Genomic DNA, 19,733 nt, shown 5'->3' with positions numbered 1-19,733 from the left:
GAACAAGTAGCCTGGCGATGCGAACAGCCACCGTGCGATGGAATAAGGACGCGTTCCTCTCCTCCACCGTTGACTGACAACAACGACTCCACCGCCTCTTCCAATATGCCTCCCAAGGTTTGCGGCGACCTCTTTTACGACAATGACGCTTTCGCCAATCACCTCCGCTCCCAACACTCCCTCCCAGAGAACGAAATCTTCCCTGAACTCAGCCTCCGGCGCATCGGCGAAAACTTCCAATCGCGGTTCTGGTGCGGCTTCTGCGAACGCGTGCTACCGCTCAAGGAGCCCGGCTCGAAGGCATGGGACGAGCGCTACAACCATATCGACGCCCACTTTAAGACGAGGAGCATCAACGAATGGCTGGACGTCGAGATCAAGAAGCGCAAAGGCATCCTAAAGAAAGAGATGGAGATGGACCGGCGCGACTTCACGGATAGGGAAGGTGACTGGCAGGACAACATGGAGAGCGAAGGCGGTGCTTTGAGAAGGTCGACGGAGGCGGACGTCTTGGTACTAGCGGTGCCGAAGGGCAAGAACAATGGCGATATGAGTGGCGGTGGCTCGATGGCTGTTGCTGGGACAAAAAGATCGCATGAAGAGATGGAGGTTGCTAGTGGCGGCGGCGATGATGACAGCCGTGCTCGTGTTCGTAATCGTGCTGGTGCTCATGGTGATGAGGGGATACATCGTTCGCGGAGTAAGAGCAAGAAGGGAGAGACTCTGTTCTACTGCGTAAGTCACCGCCACCCTTTCACGTACCTCCGCGCTGTTCTCCTTCACTGCTCGCCTTTGACCTGTTTTTGTTCGCGCAAGGAGCTAACGTGTGTCCTCTGGGTCAGTGTCGCTGCAGACAAGGCCCTTACGCCTGGTCTCTCTATCAGAGCTGCCTCGACTGCGAGCACGAGTTCTGCACGACCTGTGACCGTCGCAAGCACGAGAGCGAGGCGGAAGAAAACATTGATTACAATCTTCGGATTCACGTCAAAAACGCTAGTTCTTCTCAGGCTTGAGGGTTCCCTTCTTCCTCTTTTCATCTGCTTGTTTTTCTGTCTTTGTTCTCCCCCAACGGAATGATGGAGCGCTGTCGTCGGTGTTGTTCTCTTCTCCTTTTCTCCTTTCCTCTGATCGTTAACCCATCCGCGTGTCTATGTCTGTGTGTGTTGGCAGTGTGGGTGCCGTGCTTGTATGATGACGTTCAGTCGGGATTCTTTCTTTCCCCCCCCCCCCCCCCCCCCTTTTTTTTTTTTTTTGGATTTCCCCCCTAAAGGTCGATGCTTGTCGATGTTTAACGATGGAAAACGGTCTGAGAAAACTTGTTCTAACAATGTTGATGATGGACGATGTTTTTTTTATACTGCTGCTGGTACACAGACGAAGGAAATGGGCCAAGTCCTCAACTGAAAATGATCAGTGTCATTCTCTCTCTCTGGGTCAGATGCTTCTGGAACGTGAGACAAAGCTACTACGTCTTGAGCCTAACACCAAGGGAGTTGCAAGATTCCCGTTTAGAACAACGGCATGCCCATAGATCTTGCGAGGGGTTTCTTGGACAGTTCTTCTCTCTCAATCCCGGCTCCACAAGAGTTTGCAGGGTGGTAAATATGTAGAACAAGCCAGATTGAAGAACGGATGTCCAACAGGACGGGCGGGCCCGCGTCACGTATGTATACCTGAAAGGGAAAACAACTCACTTCGCTGGCTCCTCCATGTCAATCCACAAACTCTGCGTCAAGGGAAGTGTGAAAACACTACGAAGAGGTGAAGACTCAAGTACAGTGAAAAAAAAGGAGGGGGGAGGCACAGTTCAAAGCACAATATGTTCTTGATATGCAAATATCCATGTATGTAACTCACGTTCTCATAAAGCTCTTGCTTTTTCATCCAGGAGAAAAGGAGAGAGAGAGAAGAAAGAAAAGAAGAGATTTGGGACTAACAGCCGCCCCAAGTACACCCCACCCTCCCTCCGTTTTCTCTCCAAAAGGGATAAGAGAGAACAGAAACAAAAGCCAAATATATAGATCCCCGCCCCACCCTTCTCCTACGAATAACGCCCACACCGCTAGACACCATTAGATTCGTCCTCGATCTTTCGTTTCAAGAGAGAGAAAGAGAGAGAGAAGGAAAGAAGGAAAGAAAGAGATGAGAGGAGGTGGAAAGAGAGTGTCCTTCAAGAGACTATATACCGCCAGCCCACCAACCTGCATTTATGTCTTCGATCATTCACGCAACACACGCAGAGAACCTCACCCGCCCGCCCGCTAGAAGAGACACACGAATAATCAAGTGAGAAAAGAATAACGCCAGACGCTGATGCCATGCCCCCTACGGTGTAAATTTACAAGAGTTTGGCAGCGAATGAAAAGGCGGGACAGAAAGGGGGAAAAGGTCAGAGAGAGAGAGGCGCCAACAAAGATATGTCTCATTCAGCGAAACAGTCCTCCAACCACTCCTGCCCGCTGCTGCTGCGCTATTGCCGCGCGCTGAAGTTGCTCGCCCGCGTCCTCGTCCTTGATGGCGCCAGCGCCGGCTGCTGAAGGGCCGCCGCCCCCCTCCGCGCCCGTCATTGACTGTGCGCCACCGGAGCCAGGAGGGATGCCCAAATGTGACATCAGCGCCGGGTTGTCATAGATGTCGCGGGTTGATGTTGCGCGGTGATGGTGCGAGTCTGCTGCTTGGTTATTCGCTGCTGGCTCGCGAGATGGGTGTGACCCCGAGCGGACTGGCGTCGTTTCGACGGGCGGCGGCGCATGGTTGTTCCCTTGGGTGGTGCGGTTCACGGCTTGCTTCATCTGCACGATTGGCGACTCGTATAAAGCGTCGCGGTGTGCCGCCGAGGAGTTTTGACCTGCTGTGCCGGATGGAGGGTTCGATTGCATGTCTATTGTTGATGCCGAGCCATTCGGCACTTGCAAATCGATTCGGTCCCTTTGGGCGGCTGGAGTTGCAAATGGATTGCCGACTGCGTGCTGTTGAGACCCTGGGGCTTGGTAGTTGTTGTGATTATGTGCGGGGTGCTGGGGGTTGGCCCAGGCATTTTGCTCGAAAAATTGCTCCTCAGCGGCAGCTCTGTCGGCACGCGATGGGTCGACAGGCCCTGCTGGGCGGGCTGCCGGTGCTACTGGACGGATCGGTATCTGCAGGAGATGTTCAGCCACTGGTCGATCGGCTTATACACTAACGAGGACACTCACTCCCATGGCAGTCAGATCCTGGTCCGTTTCCGGGACACGGGCAGCAGCGAGGTCAGGCGCGGCAGGGAAGCCGACATGTTTCGCGATGCCAGAGAGAATAGACACCTCCAAATTGTAGGCCGTTTGTTGCTGCACTTGCTGCGACCGCTTTTGGGCGAACTTGACGCTGTAGTCCCGCTCGTTTGTTCCCCAATAGCGTCTCTCTCTTTGCAGCTGCGTTACCCGTTTGTTACACTCGGACAGATAGTCCATGCGAAGTTCGGCGGCATCGTGCATATATTGGCCATGTACCGAGTTGCGCATGGCCACGTACTGCTTCCGGAGTATGTCCTTCTTCAATCCTAACCGAACATCCTCCTGCCGGATTTTTTCATCGCGGCGTTTGTCGACAGCTTGCAGCATGAGGAGGTATTCATGATGGGTCGAGTCAGGCCGCCTCAACTGATCAAGTTCGAGTGAGAGCCGGTCAAGCTGTTCCTCCAGCCGTCTAATCGGTTGGTCAGCGTTGGTTCCATCCCAGGCATTTTCCGAGTGCTTACTTCTTTTGGAAGGCCAAAAATTGTTTTTCAATCTTGTTGAGCTCCTCAAGGGCGTTGTGTTTCCGGCCTCCTAGCCATTCATTAGTAATGCTTGCTAATGCTTGCTCGGCTACTTACGCTCTTCTTCAATTAACGTCGAGTCCTCACCCTCGAGCTCACCTTCGTGAGCCTCGTCATCTTCAGCTTCTTGAGGCGTCGCAGCGTGTTCCTCGTTGTCGTGAGACTTTCCTTTCTTGCCTTTCCGTTGCCCCTTCTTCCCTTTAGACTTTTTCGAGCCAGCAGAAGCGTCATTTGTCGCTTCTTGCGCAGCCTCTTCGTTATCTTCACCCTCAGCAAGCGGTTCCTCATTCTCCTTAGGCGTGTGGTCTGCCCCCTCCTCGGCGACGCGTTCCTCACTCTCACCATCCACGTCCATAGGATCGCCATTCAGCTCGACCGGCCGGGTGGGGCTAGGACGCTTCCGTGCGGGCTGATCGTTGTCCAGGTCGTCCGCAATGGATGACAGAGCGCTACTCGATCGCTTGCGCTTGCGTTCGCTACCTTCGGGCGAAGCTGAGTCCTCAGGATCCTCAGGGTCCTCAGGGTCGCCTTCGGCATTGTGCTTGTCCTCGGCAGGGAGCTCGTCGTCCTCGTCGCTGAGGTCGTCGGCATCCGAGTTGGCCTTACGTTGCCGCGTAGGGAGAGCAGGGCTCTGGCTAAGGTTCTCCGGTTCCGCCGGTACGACGACCTTCGCTAGCTTGCTGGGGCTCCGGCCCTCCGAACCATTTGTGACGTCGGTGGCCGTGCGCGTTGGTTTGCGCGGAGTGCTGTCAATGCGCTCCGTTTCCGCCTCGGAGTCGTTCTCGTCGGCTGCGGGCGATGCGACGTCCCGCAACGCGGCCTCGTCGCGGTCCTCGATGCTCTCCTCGGGCTCGCTGAGGCTGCTCGAGCCCTCGTCGCCGACATCGGCGATACCCCCATTCTGTCCGACGTCATGCTCGTTCGTGCCGTTCGTTTCGGCAGACATTGTCGCGAGAGCTTCGGCCGGGGCGGTGCCCGTGGGGGTGTCCTGGGCGGTGGAGCTGTTGCGCGGGTGGGGCACGTCGCGCGGGAGGGGAGGCGACGCGGGCTCTGGCGACTCAAGAGGCTCGGGGGTAGGAGCTTTCGCAGGAACGTGTGTGGGCGTCGAGTGGCCGGTATCTAGCAGCGAGACGATGCGTGAGTGGGTTTGCTTGTGACCGCCAGAGCTCAATGACGTGGTGGGCGGTCGCGACGGTGGGCGTACGTGGGACAGAGGCTATCTCGGCGCTTGCGAGCTACCACACAGCTGGCACGGCGCGACAACGAAGCCTCCGAGAGACATGGCCGGCGTGGGCAGCAGAGGGCGACTTACCAGTCGTGGTGGTTGCTGCGCCCGTCTCTGGAGCGGTCTTGGACCTGCTCCTACTGCTCCGGGGCAGCGCGTGCATGGTGCGCCAGCGTCAGTGGCCCACCAGACGATGTGTAGAGCGGTGCGAGGCCGCGGGACGGCACTCGGGGGCAGGCGGGCGAAATTGGACGATTGCGGGTGAAGTGCACAGGCGGCCGCGCGGGAGCGGTGCGGGCGTGAGGGTGCGGAGAGCTGGGGCTCGTGGTCGAGATGTCGCGGTCGCGCGGGCAGACGGGCACACAGCTGTGTGGCGGGATGGCTGAGCGGGAGGGCACCAGAAGCTCTGGGCTGGTGGGCGTGGGGAGGAGTGTTTTGGCGGGTGATCTCTCGTCTCGCAGCTCTGCACTGGAGCCGTCCAGGGCACACGCCCGCCCGAAAGCCCGCTAGCGTTCGCGTCGGCGATAGAAAATGTCGAAACGCCGATCCCAGCCCGCGTTTCTTTCTTGCGCCCAGCAGCGACAATTATCTGCCTCGCGAAAAAACCTCCCGCCATGGCCAAGGACAAGTCCAAAAAGGCCGCTGCCGCGCCTGCCGCCTCCGATGCCTCGTTGAAGCTCACGGCCAGCAAGAAGGCCATCGACCCAACCTTGGCCTCGCTCTTCGCAACCAGCGTGAGCTTCAGAATTTCCATACAACCCGCCTAGCTGAATTCTCATGCTTTTTCCAGGTCGGTCCCGCGAAGCCGCGCCCCAAAGAGGCCTATCTGCAGGCGCCGCCGAAAACCGCGCCCGAAGCCGAAGACGACGACCAAGAGGACGACGACGACGAAGCGGACGAAGACGATGAGGATCTCTCCAGCATTGACGAGGAATTGCCGGAGGATGAGGATGAGGATGTAGACGAGGACGGTGATGCGGTCATGCCCCCGGCAGAGGACGCCAGTTCCGACGAGGATGCTGCAATCCCTGTCCACGAAAGCTTAGCGGCCGAGAAGTCGCAGCGCAAACGCAAGCGCAAAGGCGACGTAGACGAACTTGAGGATGTGTACATGCGCAAGCTCGAGAAAGAAGAGGCCAGGGAAGAGGCCAAGAGAAAAGCCGAGAGGGGCAGCAAACGCCAGAAGAAGGAGGACGGCGAGGCTGCTGAGGTCTCAGGCGAGTCCGAAGAAGATGGCGAGGGCGCGTCGTCGGATGAGGACGTCCGCTCAGACGGTGGTGGAGACGAGGATGCTGAGTCCGACTCGGAGATACCCCAGCACGAGACGCAAACCTCGCGGCCCAAGGACGAAACCGAGCTGGAGAAGGCCTCGCGCACCGTGTTCCTCGGAAACGTCTCGATCGATGCGATTTCCGAGAAGTCGGCGAAGAAGACGCTGATTAAGCACATGTCTTCTTTCCTGTCCGAACTCCCTGAGAATAAGCCTCCGCACAAGTTTGATTCGATCCGCTTCCGTTCTACTCCCTTTTCAACCTTCATCCCCAAGAAGGCCGCCTATGCTACCAAGGAGGTCATGGATGAGACGGCTCACAGCACAAACGCCTACGTCGTTTATACAACGAACCAGGCTGCGAGGGAAGCTGCGAGGCGTTTGAACGGCACCGTGGTGTTGAACCGCCATTTGCGCGTCGACGAGGTTGCCCATCCCGCCAAGACCGACCACCGCCGCTGCGTTTTCGTCGGCAACCTCAGCTTCGTCGATGACGAGAGCATGATCCAAGAGGCCGAGGCAAAGAGGCTGGGGAAGGAAGTCAGAAAAAAGAAGGAGCCTGGTGACGTTGAAGAGGGTCTGTGGAGGACTTTCGGCAAAGTCGGTACTGTTGAGAGCGTCAGAGTGATCCGCGACCCCAAGACCAGAGTCGGAAAGGGTTTCGCGTATGTGCAGTTTACGGTAAGCAATCCATATGGACCGACTTTGGCTGGAGCGCATTTCACTGACACGCTCGCAGGATGAGAATGCCGTGGAAGCAGCTTTGCTGTACAACGACAAGAGGTTCCCGCCCATGCTCCCGCGCAAGCTCCGTGTCGTGCGCGCCAAAGGCATCAAGCGCAACAAGACCAACTCGGCAACCTCGACTCGTCCCGTTTCGACCAAGGGCGTGTACAACCCCAAGGTCTCTGCTGAGGAGCGGTCCATGCAGGGCCGTGCAGCCAAACTCCTTGGAAAGGCCGGTGCTGCCAAGATCAAATCCGCGGGCAGGCCCGAGGGAAAGAGGGACTTCAAGACTAGGGAGGATAAGCCTGCCAACGGCATGTTCAAGACCCCTGAACAGTTCGTCTTCGAGGGCCATCGCGCAACGGAGAAGCAGGGCAAGACCGGCCTGAAGCTGGGCGGGAAGAAGGGCAAGGGCAAGAAGGGCGGGAAGCCGACGTCAAGAAGCAGCAAGAGAGGTGCAGCATGGAAGGCTGCGGGAGGAAAGAAGGACTAAGCAGCCCTTTCCCCCATACGTGCATTGTTACGGGGTTTCGGCGTAGGATAACGAAAAGTCCCAAGAATTTTTCATCGAGCGTGGTGCAGTGGATGAGGCGACCTATCCCTTTCTCACGGTGCTCAATAAACGGGTGAAACGTTACGTCAGCAGGGGCATCAAGCTCGCAGTCGGTTGCAAAACAATTTGACACTTCTCAAACAAATTCTTTGATATGATCTCGAAATGTATATCTGTATACAGATATTTGCTTTGGCTGTTGTACTGGGGCCAGCCGTGGAAGTCTAAAGGCCCAGCGAGACCGGACGATGTTGCGCTTACCTCCATCCATCCCAATCCACCCCTCAAAGCAAGACGAAAATGTATCACCTCATCATGAGCATCAACTGTGGAGAGACGTCACATGCCGAATCCTCACGGTGGAGAGCTCCACTCCAATTGTATTTGGCCCACTCTCACATCCTCTACTCCATACTCCATTCGTCGAAGCCCGAGAAACACACAGATCATGACATTGCATTCGCCTGCTAGCTAGCTATCTACATCAATCCACATTGGCTGGTGAAAAGCGGACTGTCTTACAGCTGCAGCCTGAACGTCGCAACTTCAAACGCCCTCAACTCGACCTCCACACCACCATCCTCCACGTCCAACTCCTCACCGTCATCCTCGAGCAAGTTCGTCTTGAACGCCTTCTTGACCGGAACCTTGCCCCACTCGATTCTACCCCTTGCCCTGCCGCCGAGCGAGTCGTACACGCGCAAGATGACGCTCCTGCCCGTCCGCTTCGGCAGCTCGCCGCGCGAGACGTCGTCGTCGTCCTCGCCACGCTTGACCGTGTCCAAAATGAGGGCGTCGGAGCCGACAATCTTGAACGTCGAGAGCAAACCCTGGACCGCCCACGGCTCAGGGTGCGCTTGGAATTTGAGTGGGTGGTTGAAGTTGAACGCGCTTCTGACAGTCTTTGAGCCGACGGGGCCGGAGTGCGGCAAGATGGCGTAGCGGATGCGGTGAGATCCCATGTCCGCGTGCGCGTCCGGTGCCTTGGGCGCACGGAGGAGGGACAGGCGCATGAGGTTGCCGCAGGTTGCGAAGCCGTACTTGGAGTCGTTCAGGATGGAAACACCGTACCCGGCCTCGGACAGATCAGCCCACTTGTGGCAACAGACTTCGAACTTAGCCATGTCCCAGGTCGTGTTGTAGTGAGTTGGTCGGCGGACGATGCCGAACTGCGTCTCATACGACGCTTCTTGGTTGACGATATCGACTGGGAACTCCACCTTTAAGAACTTCATTGACTCATGCCACTCAACCTCGCTCTCCATCTCTACATACGAGGGCTGATCGTCCACGGTAGCAGAGAGGCTGACAGTTGTCTTGACCCAGCTCTTGTCGCTGATCCTTGTCTCAATGACCACGCTGGCACGGTGAGGCCCGCTCTCGGAAATGGACCATTGGCTCGGCTTGAGTTCCTGGCGAGATTCAAGGTGGTAAACCTCGACATCCCAAGCCTGCCAGTAGAGTGGCTTGTCGTCGAAGATGACTAGTTGGTTTGCCTTCTTGCCAGATGGGATGATCTCGCGCTTAGCCTGGAGGTCGACGAGGGAGGTAATGACACCCTGGTCGATCTCAACCCTAAACTGACTGTTGGTGAGCTGGTATACATCCTTTCTGATTTCGTTGATAGAAACGGTTGAATTCGTCGAGGCAAGCTGGACGGCGAGAATGCCAGTGGGGCCTTCAACCTGACCCCACCAACTGTTCGAGAGCTTGACAATCTCGCTCCGGCTCCAGGGGAGAGTGTTCAAAGCGACCACTCTAGCAGTGTTACTGGGCTTTTTCTCAAATCCAAGCACGTCCAAGGCATCTGAGAGGAGCTTATCGCCAGTTTGGAACACCTTCTCATAGAGCTGGACTTATGTCAATAATTGAATCAGGGGGGATGTGTACAGAATTACCTCATCCGAATCATCATAACACATTTCGATGGAACTTCCAGGCAAACAATCGTGGAACTGGCAAAGCAGAGTCGATTCCCACATGTCATCGATGGCCTCCTTGGGGTATTTGTACGTCGATTCTCCACCCAGGACAAGGTCTTTGATGCTCGCGAGAGTTGCCAAGTACTCAATGTCGTGCAGGAGGATTTCTGACTTGCGGTTATTGCGCTTGTTGTTGGCCTGGGTTGTGTAGGTTCCTCGGTGCAGCTCAAAGTACAGCTCACCATACCAGGTTACAAAGTCAGTGCCCTCTTCGGCTTTCTTTTCGAGCTTTGCGAAGAAGTCATCCACCGAGTCACCCATCTTGACCCGGGGAAGAAGGCCGACGTTATCACTGACGCCACGGCAGCGCCTCAACTTCTCGACGTGCTGCCAGGTCGGACCACCACCGCCGTCACCCTTGCCGAATACGAGGAGAGAGGTTGCGTCTTGATCCAGAGACTTGTGCTGAGTCACACTCCGCTTGACGTCCCCGAAGTGAGCCTCTGCGGTGTAGGTCTCCGCTGGAGTCATATGGCAGATGACTTGGCTGCCATCCAGCGACACCCAGTTGAACGTGGTGTGAGGAAAGTTGTTGATGTTGTTCCAGCTAAGCTTTTGGGTGAAGAATCTGCTCATGCCTGCCAGTCGGCACAGCTGAGGGAGTTGCGTGGAGTAACCAAAGGTATCGGGCAGCCAGAATGTCTTGCATCTCTGGCCGAAGTGGCTCTCAAAGAACCGCTGGCCGTACACGAACTGACGCACTAGCGACTCTCCACTAGGCATGTTCGTATCGTGCTCTACCCAGCTACCACCAATAGGCTGGAACCTTCCCTCCTTGACCTTTTGCTTCACGCGGTCGTAGACCGAAGGGTACAGCTGCTCCAGCCACTTGTACTGCTGGGCCTGAGAGCAGCAGAAGCGCAGTTCGGGGTAGCGATCCATCAGATCGCACTGGTTGGACCATGAGCGAGCAACCTTTCGCTTGGTCTCGGCCCACGGCCAGAGCCAACAGGTATCAATGTGGCAGTGGCCAATGCCACTTATAATGGACTCCTGAGGACCATCGTACACGGCGGCCGAATCCACCTTATCTCCTAGGTACTTCTTCGCTATCTTGCGGCCCTCTTTGATAGCTTCATTGCTGCCGTGGCCGGCAATGAAGACGTCCATGATCGAGTTGCATACCTGCAGCGCCTGGTGAGACTCCCAGGAGTCGCCGGGGAACTCCCTTGCGCAGTCTCCAATGATCCAGAAGTCGATGTACAGAGCGCGGGCTTCCAGGTTGATGGCGACAATGTCGGCCGTGTGCAGCTGGAAATACTTGTTTGGATTAGGTGGCTGGATGGAGTCGCCACCAGGGGCATTGCCGAACATGCCATTGCAAGCCATCTCGATGTAGAAGACATGCTCCTTGCCGTCCCTGTAACTCTGTGGCAAAATCCACTCGGTACGCTCGCCACCACCAGTCAAACCGTGCACCGGATCGCCATCCTCGGTCCAGATGAGACCCTCGTTGTTGGCATCCCAGTGAAACTCGAGGTGGTTCTTGTGGCGGAGTTCGTCGGGCACAGTCAGGTGGATGCGGAACCAATGGGTCGACCAGCTGGGGCCAAACGACTCGCCAACGGAAGCGGGCCGGAACTTGTGCCTCGTGGCTTCCTTGAAGGTCGGACGGGTGAGGTCGGGAGGTGAGTAGACGGACAGCTTGACATGGTCGCTGCCGGAAGCGCGGGCCTCGGTGATCTTGCTGGCGTGGCATGAGCACATGAATTGCAGAATAAGGAGTCAATGGGAGGCTCACGGCAGAAGTCCCTTGGACTCGTACTGGCCGCCAGAGGTGAACTGACGCAGGCGATCGAGGTAGATCTTGTGGATCTGCTTGCCCACGGGGCCGGCCGCGAGCTTGGGATACTCCTTGGAGGGTGCCATTCTGGAGGGGAGCTGTGTTTCGCCGCCCATGGTGGAGGGGAGGCGGGCGATGCTTGGGGAGCTTCTGGAGAGCGGTGCAGAGGGCAGGAGCTCGGGGGTAGCTGCATGTCCTTGCAGCTTCCCAAGCCAGTCGTGTCGCGCTAGGCCGGGAGCTTGGGACCTCCCAACCCCGCTCCGCTAACCCCGGGCAGCCATCCCAGGGGTCACCAGACGCCCTGTGCGAGCCTCTGCCCTGCTCCGCCAGCTCCGCGCACGTCATGCCATCCACGGGCTCTGTCTCATCAGTAGACTTCGCGAGCTAGCATTGCATATGTCCGGCTGCTTGATAGCTCCACCTGAAAGCTCCGCTTCAATTGACGTGCCTGGATTCATGTGCGTATGGATGGGCGGTACCTGCGGAAGGCCGGCGTCTCCTTGACCAAGTCTCGTGACGCTCCTGCCTGCAGCCATCCTTGATACATAGGTAGCCGTACTTTCACTTTATGCATGTGCTCGCTCCTGCGCAAGGTGTTGTTCAGAAACATTATATTCGTAGAGCATGCATGCACAGTAAACGATTACTTCCATCAATGCTGCGAAGCTTGACGCTGGCAGCCTATCTAAGTGCCTGCGTCGACATGTCCGTAGCAAACCGGTATCCATCGAGAAAAGAATGCCCCCTTTCCAACGCCGTTCCACTCCAAGCTATGCTCCCTGCCATGCAGCTCGCATGCGTTTCGCTTCATCAGGCCTGACCCCGCTCTAAGGGGTGGTGGCCTGCGCCTCAGCCTGATCTCTCTGCTCCCGTTCCATCTGCTCAAGGAACACTTCCCACGTCTCTGCCGTGTTGGCGAAAAAGTTGATGTGAGCGTCGGTCAGGTCTCCCAGCGTGTCCTTGAACTCCAGCGACTTGATCCGCTCAAAGTCCTGGATTTCCTTGACCGTCTGCTCGTCGAACGCTTCAGACGTCCTCTTTGCATCCTCCACTTCGCGCGTCAGGCGCTCTATTTGCAACTCAAGCTTGCGCACGCGGTCACGTCGGCTCTGTTCATGATCCACTCCGCGGATGTCTTCCACCTTGGCACGCAGGAATCCAGATGCGCCGAGCGCCGCTGTGCTCGAGGCACTGGCGAGCGTGTCACGATCCGCCGCAGCCTTGGTCAGGTAGTCGGTCAGGCTTTCAAAATCCAGTTGCTTGTTTTCGCGTGTCTTGAGAAGCAGCTTCACTGCGTCGATGTAGGCATCCATGTCGCGGAGAGAACCCAGGTAGTCGTGTTCGGTGTGGTTGTGAAGGCCGCGCAGGCCCTGACTTGTCGTCTCAACGCTGGTTGCGAAACTGGTAAGCGATTGCTCGACGCCAGGTTCCAATGCGACCAGCTTCTGGCATTGCGTTGCGAGGTCGCCGTAGTCGGTTGAGAGATCGCCCTGTCGCCTAGCCACGCGCGTCACAACCTTCTCCACCAGTCCCAAGTCCTCGTCAAGCTTGTCTGCCCGCTCGCGCACGTCCACAAAGCGCTTGTCCGGCTTGTGCACCTTGCTGAATGCACCCATGAGCGTGTCTGTGAAGCTGTCGAACACGCCGCCTGAGACTTGCTCTGCGTTGGTCCCGCTCATACTGCGCTGAGGCCGCGAGCGCATCGTCTGGTTCCAATCGCTGCTCTCAAGGAACAGCAGGAAGATGGCTGAGCGGCGGAGCACCGGATGCTGCGTCAACCGTTTGAGAAAGCGGCGCAGTGAGCTCGCTCGCCGCTGCGTGAAATCTGGGCCGAACCGGTCTCCCCTCACGTATTCCATCTTGTGCTTGTCGGGTAGCGGTGGCACGGCGCATTGCGGGTACTCTTTGCTCAGCGTTTTCCACAAGAAGACAAAGTCTGTGAAGCGTCGCCGCGAGCTGAATTCGGGTCGCTGGAAGGACTGGAAATCGCTCTGTGACAAGGCGGAAAGGGTCCGTCAGCATTCTATGTTCCGTCAGGCAGCTTCGCGGCGATCCGGGATTCTGTACCCTAGTTGTAACAAGGTAAGATATGTAGGCATCCTTGGTGCCGTCGTTCTCTTTCTGCGGTTTGTCCACAGTGCACTCGAGCATGCCTTCGCTGAAGTCCGTGTCCGCCATGGCGAAATCGATGTTTCTGGAGGATGGGCGGGAAGCAGGTGTTGCAGTGGGGGCGTTGGGCTCTGGAGCTGGACGGCTGCAGATCCAGGGCGGGCGTGTTGTGAGGTTGGTGTCCGTGCTGGGCCGATGACGAAGTTGACTGGCGGCGGAGAGCCCGCCAACCTAACAACGGCTGCATCGACCCCGGCACTCCGGCATAGCAATGTCGACGCTCACGCCTCAGCCCAGTTATGCTTGGCTGGCGTTTCGTTTCTCGACCGCTCCGTGTATCAAAGTAGCGCAGCCGGGCCGCGTCGATTAGAATAGCGGACTAGTCACTGCCTGCGTGTCTCGTATCACGATGGTCAGTTGTTGGGAAAGATGAATTTCTACACAAGCTCCTTCCTCGAGCCCTAGGGAATTCGGAAACGACCGATGCTATGAGCAAAGCCAGCGCGATATGACGGCGGCAGGAACCCAAACGCCAAAAAACTCCAAGCTTCCATATGTTACATTTGCCTCGACAAATTCATCCGTGCTTTGGTTCTTCTTGCGCCTACAGCCCAAACCTCCTTTCAAACTCCGTGAATAGTTTGGGGGTTATCTCATCGCTCGAGTTGCCCTGTACTTCCCAGAGAACGGCCTTTTTATCGTAATGCTCGAGAAGGGGAGCGCTGGTTTCCTCGAATTTCTTGAGTCGCGCAAGCCAAACGTCAGGGCTATCGTCCGCGCGCCTGGTCAATTGATCGCCAGTGACGTCGTCCCGCCCGGGCACCTTGGGCGGGTTGAACGTGGTGTTGTAGACCCGGCCCGAGGGCTCGTGAACCCATCGGTTGCAGATACGGTCAAGAATTACTTCCACTGGCGTCTTGAAGTGGACGACCAGGTTGATCGGGATTATGTCGTCGATCTTCTTCGCTTGAGCGGCGGTGCGCGGGAACCCGTCGAGGATGAAGGAGGCCGAGGGAGAATCAGAGTAACTGAACTTGGAGGTATTGAACGGCGAGGGGATGAAGACATCGTCGACGCTCTCAAGTGGGATCTCCGCATCGGGCGAGGCGAAGTTGACCTGGTACGGCCTTACGGTGTCCGGGACAAGCCAACCACGGGTATTGAGCTCGTTGATTATCAGGCGCACCATCATCGTGTCTGGGACCAGCGCGCCCGTCTTCATCTTCATCTCGGCCTGGATTCCTACGGCGCAATTCACATTAGAGGGTGGCCGTGGCAACTCGGTGTGTAGGCGACCTACCCAGAGGCGTGCGGTTGCGCACATTGTTGCGCAGAAGGTCGCCGGAACTGATGGAACTTAGCTGGGGGAAGCGCTTCATAAGACGCTCTGATTGCGTGCCTTTGCCCACGCCGGGGGCGCCGACAAGAATGACGCGCGCGGCTCTCGACAGGTCCCGGATCATCGCGAAGAGAGGATGCTGTGGTGCGGCGTGAGGGTGTAATTACAGATTGTGTGGCGATGACTGCTGCGACCGTGCTGCGAAAAGCAAAGGCGTTGAGCCTTCAGGAAAGAGAGCACACGAGAACGGGTCAGAACACCATGTCGTCCGGGGTAGTAGTAAAACAGGAAATGAAATAGGGAACACGGGACGAAAGGACGGAGGAGCTGGGCGCACGAAAGGCGAGCAAGCTAAGTCAATCGCGCAAGCCGTCAGCGGCGGACTTTGGGGTGGGGGAAAGCGTTGAGCTCAGCCGAGGGTTCCCGGCGAGTCATGCATCCTCGAATCACCGGCCTGCCATTGACACCATCACGCCTCTCTTCTGAGATGTGATCAGTACAACACCGCAGCAGCCGAGCCAGTTGCATGTGAAGAGCCAACGCAGGACGGATGTGTGCAGTCAGCATCGTGTAGGCCCCGCCGGGACACGTCCGGGCAAGCCGCCCTGCCCGGGCAAGCTGCTCACGTGCGGCTAGCCAACTGGGAGGAGTGCTTTGCAAGCAGACCACAAAGCAACAGACGGACGAGAGCACCGCCGGGGCAGCGGCCGGCCAGACGGCTCCATTTATCAGGCAGGTACAAAGAGCCAGCGCATCCATGGCAGCAGCTCCGGCGGCTGGCCTGGCTCTCACCGATGCGTCGCGCAACTCCGACATCGCCCGGCGCGCGCTCGTGTAGGCGGCCAGCGGCGGCAGACCCTTGGGCCACGCTGGCTTCCGGCCCAGTGCGCGCAGCCCGATTCGGCGGCGTCGCGCTCGGGGCAGAGTTCGGCGCTCGGGGGCTGCGGCGTGCGGGTTCCAGAAGCGTGACGAAGGCGCCAAGGCCCCGCTTCCCCTGCCGCCGATCCTCGCTGGCGGCCGGAATTTGCTGCTTAGCTGCCGCTGACAACTGCAAACGTTGAAGCACCTCCTTCACGTCGCATTGCCTGTCTCCATCTCCGCCGCGCCCAACACTCGCCGCTCGTCCTCGACCACCTGTTTCCGTGCCACCGCCTGTCGCTCTCTTCCCGCCTGAGTTGCGCTCAGCATGTCGTTCAACCGCTCCGCCTCCAGGGTGGCGCCAATCCTCCTGAGAAGCGCTGCCAGAACTCCGCGCAGAATCCCCAGATCGCTGCCCCGCGAAATCTCAGCAATCGCCATCCTCATCCCCAGACACGGCTATGCCACAGACACCTCCACATCCTCCCAGTCGAGCGGCAACTTCCCTCCGCCCGGCTTCAATGCCGAGCAGGCGAAGAAGCCCCTTCCCAAGGAAGACCAGCAGAAAGCACAGTCCGCATTGAAGTCGCAAGTCGACAAGGAGTCGATCAACGTCGAAATCTCCAAAGACAGCGCCACCGCACACCCCAAGACTAATGCCGAGGAGGCAGAAAGCTTGATCGAACTTGCTGCGGAGAAGGCGACAGCAGACAAGTTGGAGCAGAAGAAGCTCGCAAAGAAGGTTGAGGAGCACAAGAATCTCACACTGTGGCAAAAAGTCAAGAAGGAGGCCAATCACTACTGGGATGGCACCAAACTGCTCGGGACTGAGGTCAGGATCAGTACCAAGTTGGCTCTGAAGATGGCAGCAGGCTACGAGCTGACGCGCCGCGAGAACAGACAGGTATGCTTCGATCATGGACTTTGAAACATTCGCATCCGCTAATCGTGCACAGCTCCGCCGTACTGTGCAGGACCTTGGTCGTCTCGTGCCCTTCTCTGTTTTCGTCCTTGTCCCATTTGCTGAGCTGCTCCTGCCTGTTGCGCTGAAGCTGTTCCCCAACATGCTTCCTAGCACATACGAGGGCCAGAAATCCAAGGACAACAAGATTACCAGCATGCGCGCGACCCGGAAAGAAGTTAGCGACTTTCTCCGTCACACGCTGCAGGAAGGTGGTCTACCAGTCAGCGCTGCAAATGCTCAGCGCGATGAATTTACCCAATTCTTCCGCAAGGTGAGTTTGCTAGGTGGCTGCTTTCTGAGAACAAAGGCTCACATTCCAATAGATTCGCAGCACTGGCGAGGAGCCTACTCAGGCCGATGTTATCAAGGTTTGCAAGATCTTCAAGGACGACCTAACTCTGGACAACTTGTCCCGCCCTCAACTCGTTGGAATCTGCAAATACCTGGGTTTAAACACTTTCGGCACCGACAACATCCTCCGCTACCAGGTCCGCCACCGTATGCGCCAAATCAAGCGTGATGACAAGATGATTTTCATCGAGGGCGTCGAATCTCTCTCCGTTCCCGAGCTCCAGAATGCGTGCGGCAGCCGTGGTCTCCGGACTCACGGCGTCAGCCCTGCTCGTCTCCGGGAGGATCTCCAGATGTGGCTGAATCTCCGTCTCAAGTACGGTGTGCCGTCAACGCTTCTCGTCTTGAGCAACGCCTTCATGTACGGCCAGGGCAAGGAGACGGAGATGGAGACTCAAATTGATGCTCTGAAGGCTGTCCTCTCCAGCATTCCGGAAGAGCTGTTCCACGAGATCGAGCTTGAGGTGCACAATGCCGAGGGTGCCGCGACCAACAAGCAGCGTCTTGAGGTCCTGAAGGAGCAGCAGGAGCTCATCGAGGAGGAGAACGAGCAATCGGGGAGCAGCGCTGAGGCGACTGCCTCGTCGACACCAAAGGATGACAAGGACATTGACGAGAAGGAGGAGGCCGAGGCTGAGGAAAAGCAACAGGTTCAGGCGAAGGCCGATGAGGCCGCTACGGAAAAGCCGAAGGTCGAAGCCAAGAAATCTGAGCAGGAAGCTGAGAAGGCTTAATTTGCCTTTCTCCTTGTATATTAGACTATAGATTTTAGCTCTGCTCAATTATAGAAGGCTTTCGACTCACTCCGGGGCGATGGCTGGTCCAGCAAAACTTCATGTTTGGATCCGCAGCCAAGAGGTCTACCAGAAACGGTTCCTTGCCTTAAATGTGACTGCGTAGTCACTCATTGCTGGTCCGAAAGTAGGGCTTGTCGCTGGTAAAGAGCCTGGGTATGCGGAGGTGATGGATGGAAGTGTTGGTAGGCCCATGCCCTAGTCCAGCGAGCGGAGGGTCGACACCAGCGCAACCCAGACAGCTCGTCTACAAAAATTGTCGCGAGCGCTTCCTACCTATGCGAGCGATACAGCGTATATACCACGCTGAAGGGCCGTCGCGGCGTTGTTGTGGGGCGAGCGGCAACCGTCGTGGCGGGCGGTGCGGGCCGCTGGGCGCAGAGCCGCAACACCATGCTCACTTCAAGATCGCAACCCGGCGATGGAGTACACATCTCTGGCTACAGCGCGGTCGGCTACTACAGTATGCCCGTTGTCGACGACAGTGGTCGGCGGTGCTGCAAGTCACTGGTCAGTCACTGCTTGCCCTCATGCAGCGCCCACCGCGCCTTCCACAAGCACCCATCCCATCGCGCCTTCCTCCTCCAGTCCGTTGCCTCATGAACTGCATCACCGTAGCAACGGCGGGAGCCCGGTTGCCGCCTATATAAACACGTCCACCCCTCCACCTCCTCCGACTCTTTTTCTCTTCGTACCACATGGTCACCTTTGCGCTCGTACTTGCTCCAGCACTCGAAGTCTCAGCTCACGCTCCCACTCTCGACCGCTTACGCTCTTCACGCACGCAACCACACTCTTCTCCCAGCTGCCTCGTCCCGGCCTTCGCCATGTTCTCGACCAGCTTCCTCGCGCTCCTCCTCGCGGTCGCCTCGACGACCTACCTTCCTCTCCTCACCCGCCGCCCTCCCTCGCGCTTCTGGCCCGCCCAGGGCATCTTCCTTGTCGCCATGGCTTATGTCATGGCTCTGGTAAGGTTCTTCTTCCCTCTCTTGGCTAACGCTGGTGCGCGCTTCACCCGGTGCCTGATGGACGAGGTCAACTCCCACCTGTTTCCGCCTGCTGCGCCGCCGCTGGAACTGGTCCCCCTCCACGTCACCCGGTACCGCACCCGCACCGAGCCGCCGTCGCCTCCTCGTGCATCCCCTTCGCCGCCCGCGTCGCCGCCTGCCAAGCCCACGTGCGACACCGCTCCTCCAACGCCGTTCATGACCGGAAGCGGAATCCTGAAGACGCCTGGCCGCCGCCCCTCGACGCCATACCCCGTCACGCCTGCCCCGAAGAACCGTGTCGCCTTCTCGTGTTCGGCCGAGTTGCTCGAGTTCAGCCCGCTCCCCAAGTCGATCCTGCGCCCGACCCGCAGCTCGCACTTCAACCCCCCCGAGTGGGCCGACAGCATCGCGGACTCGTCCATGGAGGAAACCGTCAAGAAGTGGTCCGACCGCCTTCAAGTCAACATGGGCCCCAAAAGGGCTCTCCGGTTCGACCCTACTCCACGGATCAGGTTCATCGGCAACGTGCGGTACGAGAAGTGGCGCGGCGATGTCATGGATGAGGTCGAGGCGTTTGACAAGAGCCGGCTCAGGTCGGTCAAGGCGAGGGATGAAGATGGTGATGTCGAGATGGAGTAAGAAGATGATCAGGTGGAGGATAGATCGGCGATGCAGGCGGAGTGATGACGGCCCTTAGTGGTTACCTCTTCGTAGCACGCCTTCTGTTTGAACCCTGGTTGGCCTTCTCTGGATTGTTTTTTTTCTTTTCCTTTGCCTTTTCATTTGCCTTTTCCTTTCTCTTTTCCTTTCTCTTTTCCTTTCTCTGCCGGCTTAGCCCGGCCCCCCTCAAGCGTTGGAGGGGAGTAGATAGGTTTTTCTTTTCTTAATTCATCTAACAGTAAGATCTCCGCGCAGGTCCGATCCCTGCCACCGCGGATCGAGCCCCTCTGTTAGCCAGCAGGTCCAATCCCTGCCCCTTTCGGCACAGCAGCTGATT

At 57.6% G+C, this 19,733-nt stretch overlaps 8 protein-coding genes across 8 annotated transcripts; 4 read left to right on the top strand and 4 right to left on the bottom strand.

Annotated features, from left to right (window-relative positions):
* Positions 1 to 105: 105 nt before the first annotated feature.
* SLS55_008273 (uncharacterized protein) lies at positions 106 to 1,404 on the top strand (the record flags this gene model as incomplete). The annotated part of the gene is made up of 2 exons (XM_066779685.1): positions 106 to 735; positions 1,375 to 1,404. The coding sequence occupies 2 exons, from the start codon at positions 106 to 108 to the stop codon at positions 1,402 to 1,404; spliced, it is 660 nt and encodes a 219-aa protein (XP_066630489.1).
* A 1,766-nt stretch (positions 1,405 to 3,170) lies between these two features.
* SLS55_008272 (uncharacterized protein) lies at positions 3,171 to 4,739 on the bottom strand (the record flags this gene model as incomplete). Its single annotated transcript, XM_066779684.1, has 3 exons — positions 3,171 to 3,681; positions 3,734 to 3,803; positions 3,851 to 4,739. 3 exons carry the CDS (start codon positions 4,737 to 4,739, stop codon positions 3,171 to 3,173), a joined length of 1,470 nt encoding a protein of 489 aa, XP_066630488.1.
* An 893-nt stretch (positions 4,740 to 5,632) lies between these two features.
* NOP12 (Nucleolar protein 12) lies at positions 5,633 to 7,507 on the top strand (the record flags this gene model as incomplete). Its single annotated transcript, XM_066779683.1, has 3 exons — positions 5,633 to 5,752; positions 5,809 to 6,969; positions 7,028 to 7,507. 3 exons carry the CDS (start codon positions 5,633 to 5,635, stop codon positions 7,505 to 7,507), a joined length of 1,761 nt encoding a protein of 586 aa, XP_066630487.1.
* A 578-nt stretch (positions 7,508 to 8,085) lies between these two features.
* Positions 8,086 to 11,418, bottom strand: AMS1 (Glycoside hydrolase, 38 vacuolar alpha mannosidase; the record flags this gene model as incomplete). Its single annotated transcript, XM_066779682.1, has 3 exons — positions 8,086 to 9,417; positions 9,466 to 11,236; positions 11,291 to 11,418. 3 exons carry the CDS (start codon positions 11,416 to 11,418, stop codon positions 8,086 to 8,088), a joined length of 3,231 nt encoding a protein of 1,076 aa, XP_066630486.1.
* A 741-nt stretch (positions 11,419 to 12,159) lies between these two features.
* Positions 12,160 to 13,510, bottom strand: SNX4 (intercellular trafficking and secretion; the record flags this gene model as incomplete). The annotated part of the gene is made up of 2 exons (XM_066779681.1): positions 12,160 to 13,323; positions 13,400 to 13,510. 2 exons carry the CDS (start codon positions 13,508 to 13,510, stop codon positions 12,160 to 12,162), a joined length of 1,275 nt encoding a protein of 424 aa, XP_066630485.1.
* A 535-nt stretch (positions 13,511 to 14,045) lies between these two features.
* Positions 14,046 to 14,904, bottom strand: ADK2 (Adenylate kinase 2; the record flags this gene model as incomplete). Its single annotated transcript, XM_066779680.1, has 2 exons — positions 14,046 to 14,683; positions 14,742 to 14,904. The coding sequence occupies 2 exons, from the start codon at positions 14,902 to 14,904 to the stop codon at positions 14,046 to 14,048; spliced, it is 801 nt and encodes a 266-aa protein (XP_066630484.1).
* Positions 14,905 to 15,966: 1,062 nt separating this feature from the next.
* On the top strand, positions 15,967 to 17,687 carry YLH47 (LETM1 domain-containing protein ylh47; the record flags this gene model as incomplete). Its single annotated transcript, XM_066779679.1, has 3 exons — positions 15,967 to 16,542; positions 16,595 to 16,873; positions 16,926 to 17,687. 3 exons carry the CDS (start codon positions 15,967 to 15,969, stop codon positions 17,685 to 17,687), a joined length of 1,617 nt encoding a protein of 538 aa, XP_066630483.1.
* An 887-nt stretch (positions 17,688 to 18,574) lies between these two features.
* Positions 18,575 to 19,375, top strand: SLS55_008266 (uncharacterized protein; the record flags this gene model as incomplete). The annotated part of the gene is made up of 1 exon (XM_066779678.1): positions 18,575 to 19,375. The coding sequence occupies one exon, from the start codon at positions 18,575 to 18,577 to the stop codon at positions 19,373 to 19,375; it is 801 nt and encodes a 266-aa protein (XP_066630482.1).
* Between the last annotated feature and the right edge of the window lie 358 nt (positions 19,376 to 19,733).

This window comes from Diplodia seriata (genome assembly GCF_021436955.1).
Source record: "Diplodia seriata strain FDS-637 chromosome Unknown scaffold_8, whole genome shotgun sequence".
NCBI lineage: Eukaryota > Fungi > Ascomycota > Dothideomycetes > Botryosphaeriales > Botryosphaeriaceae > Diplodia > Diplodia seriata.
This window is presented reverse-complemented; position numbering and strand designations above follow the sequence as displayed.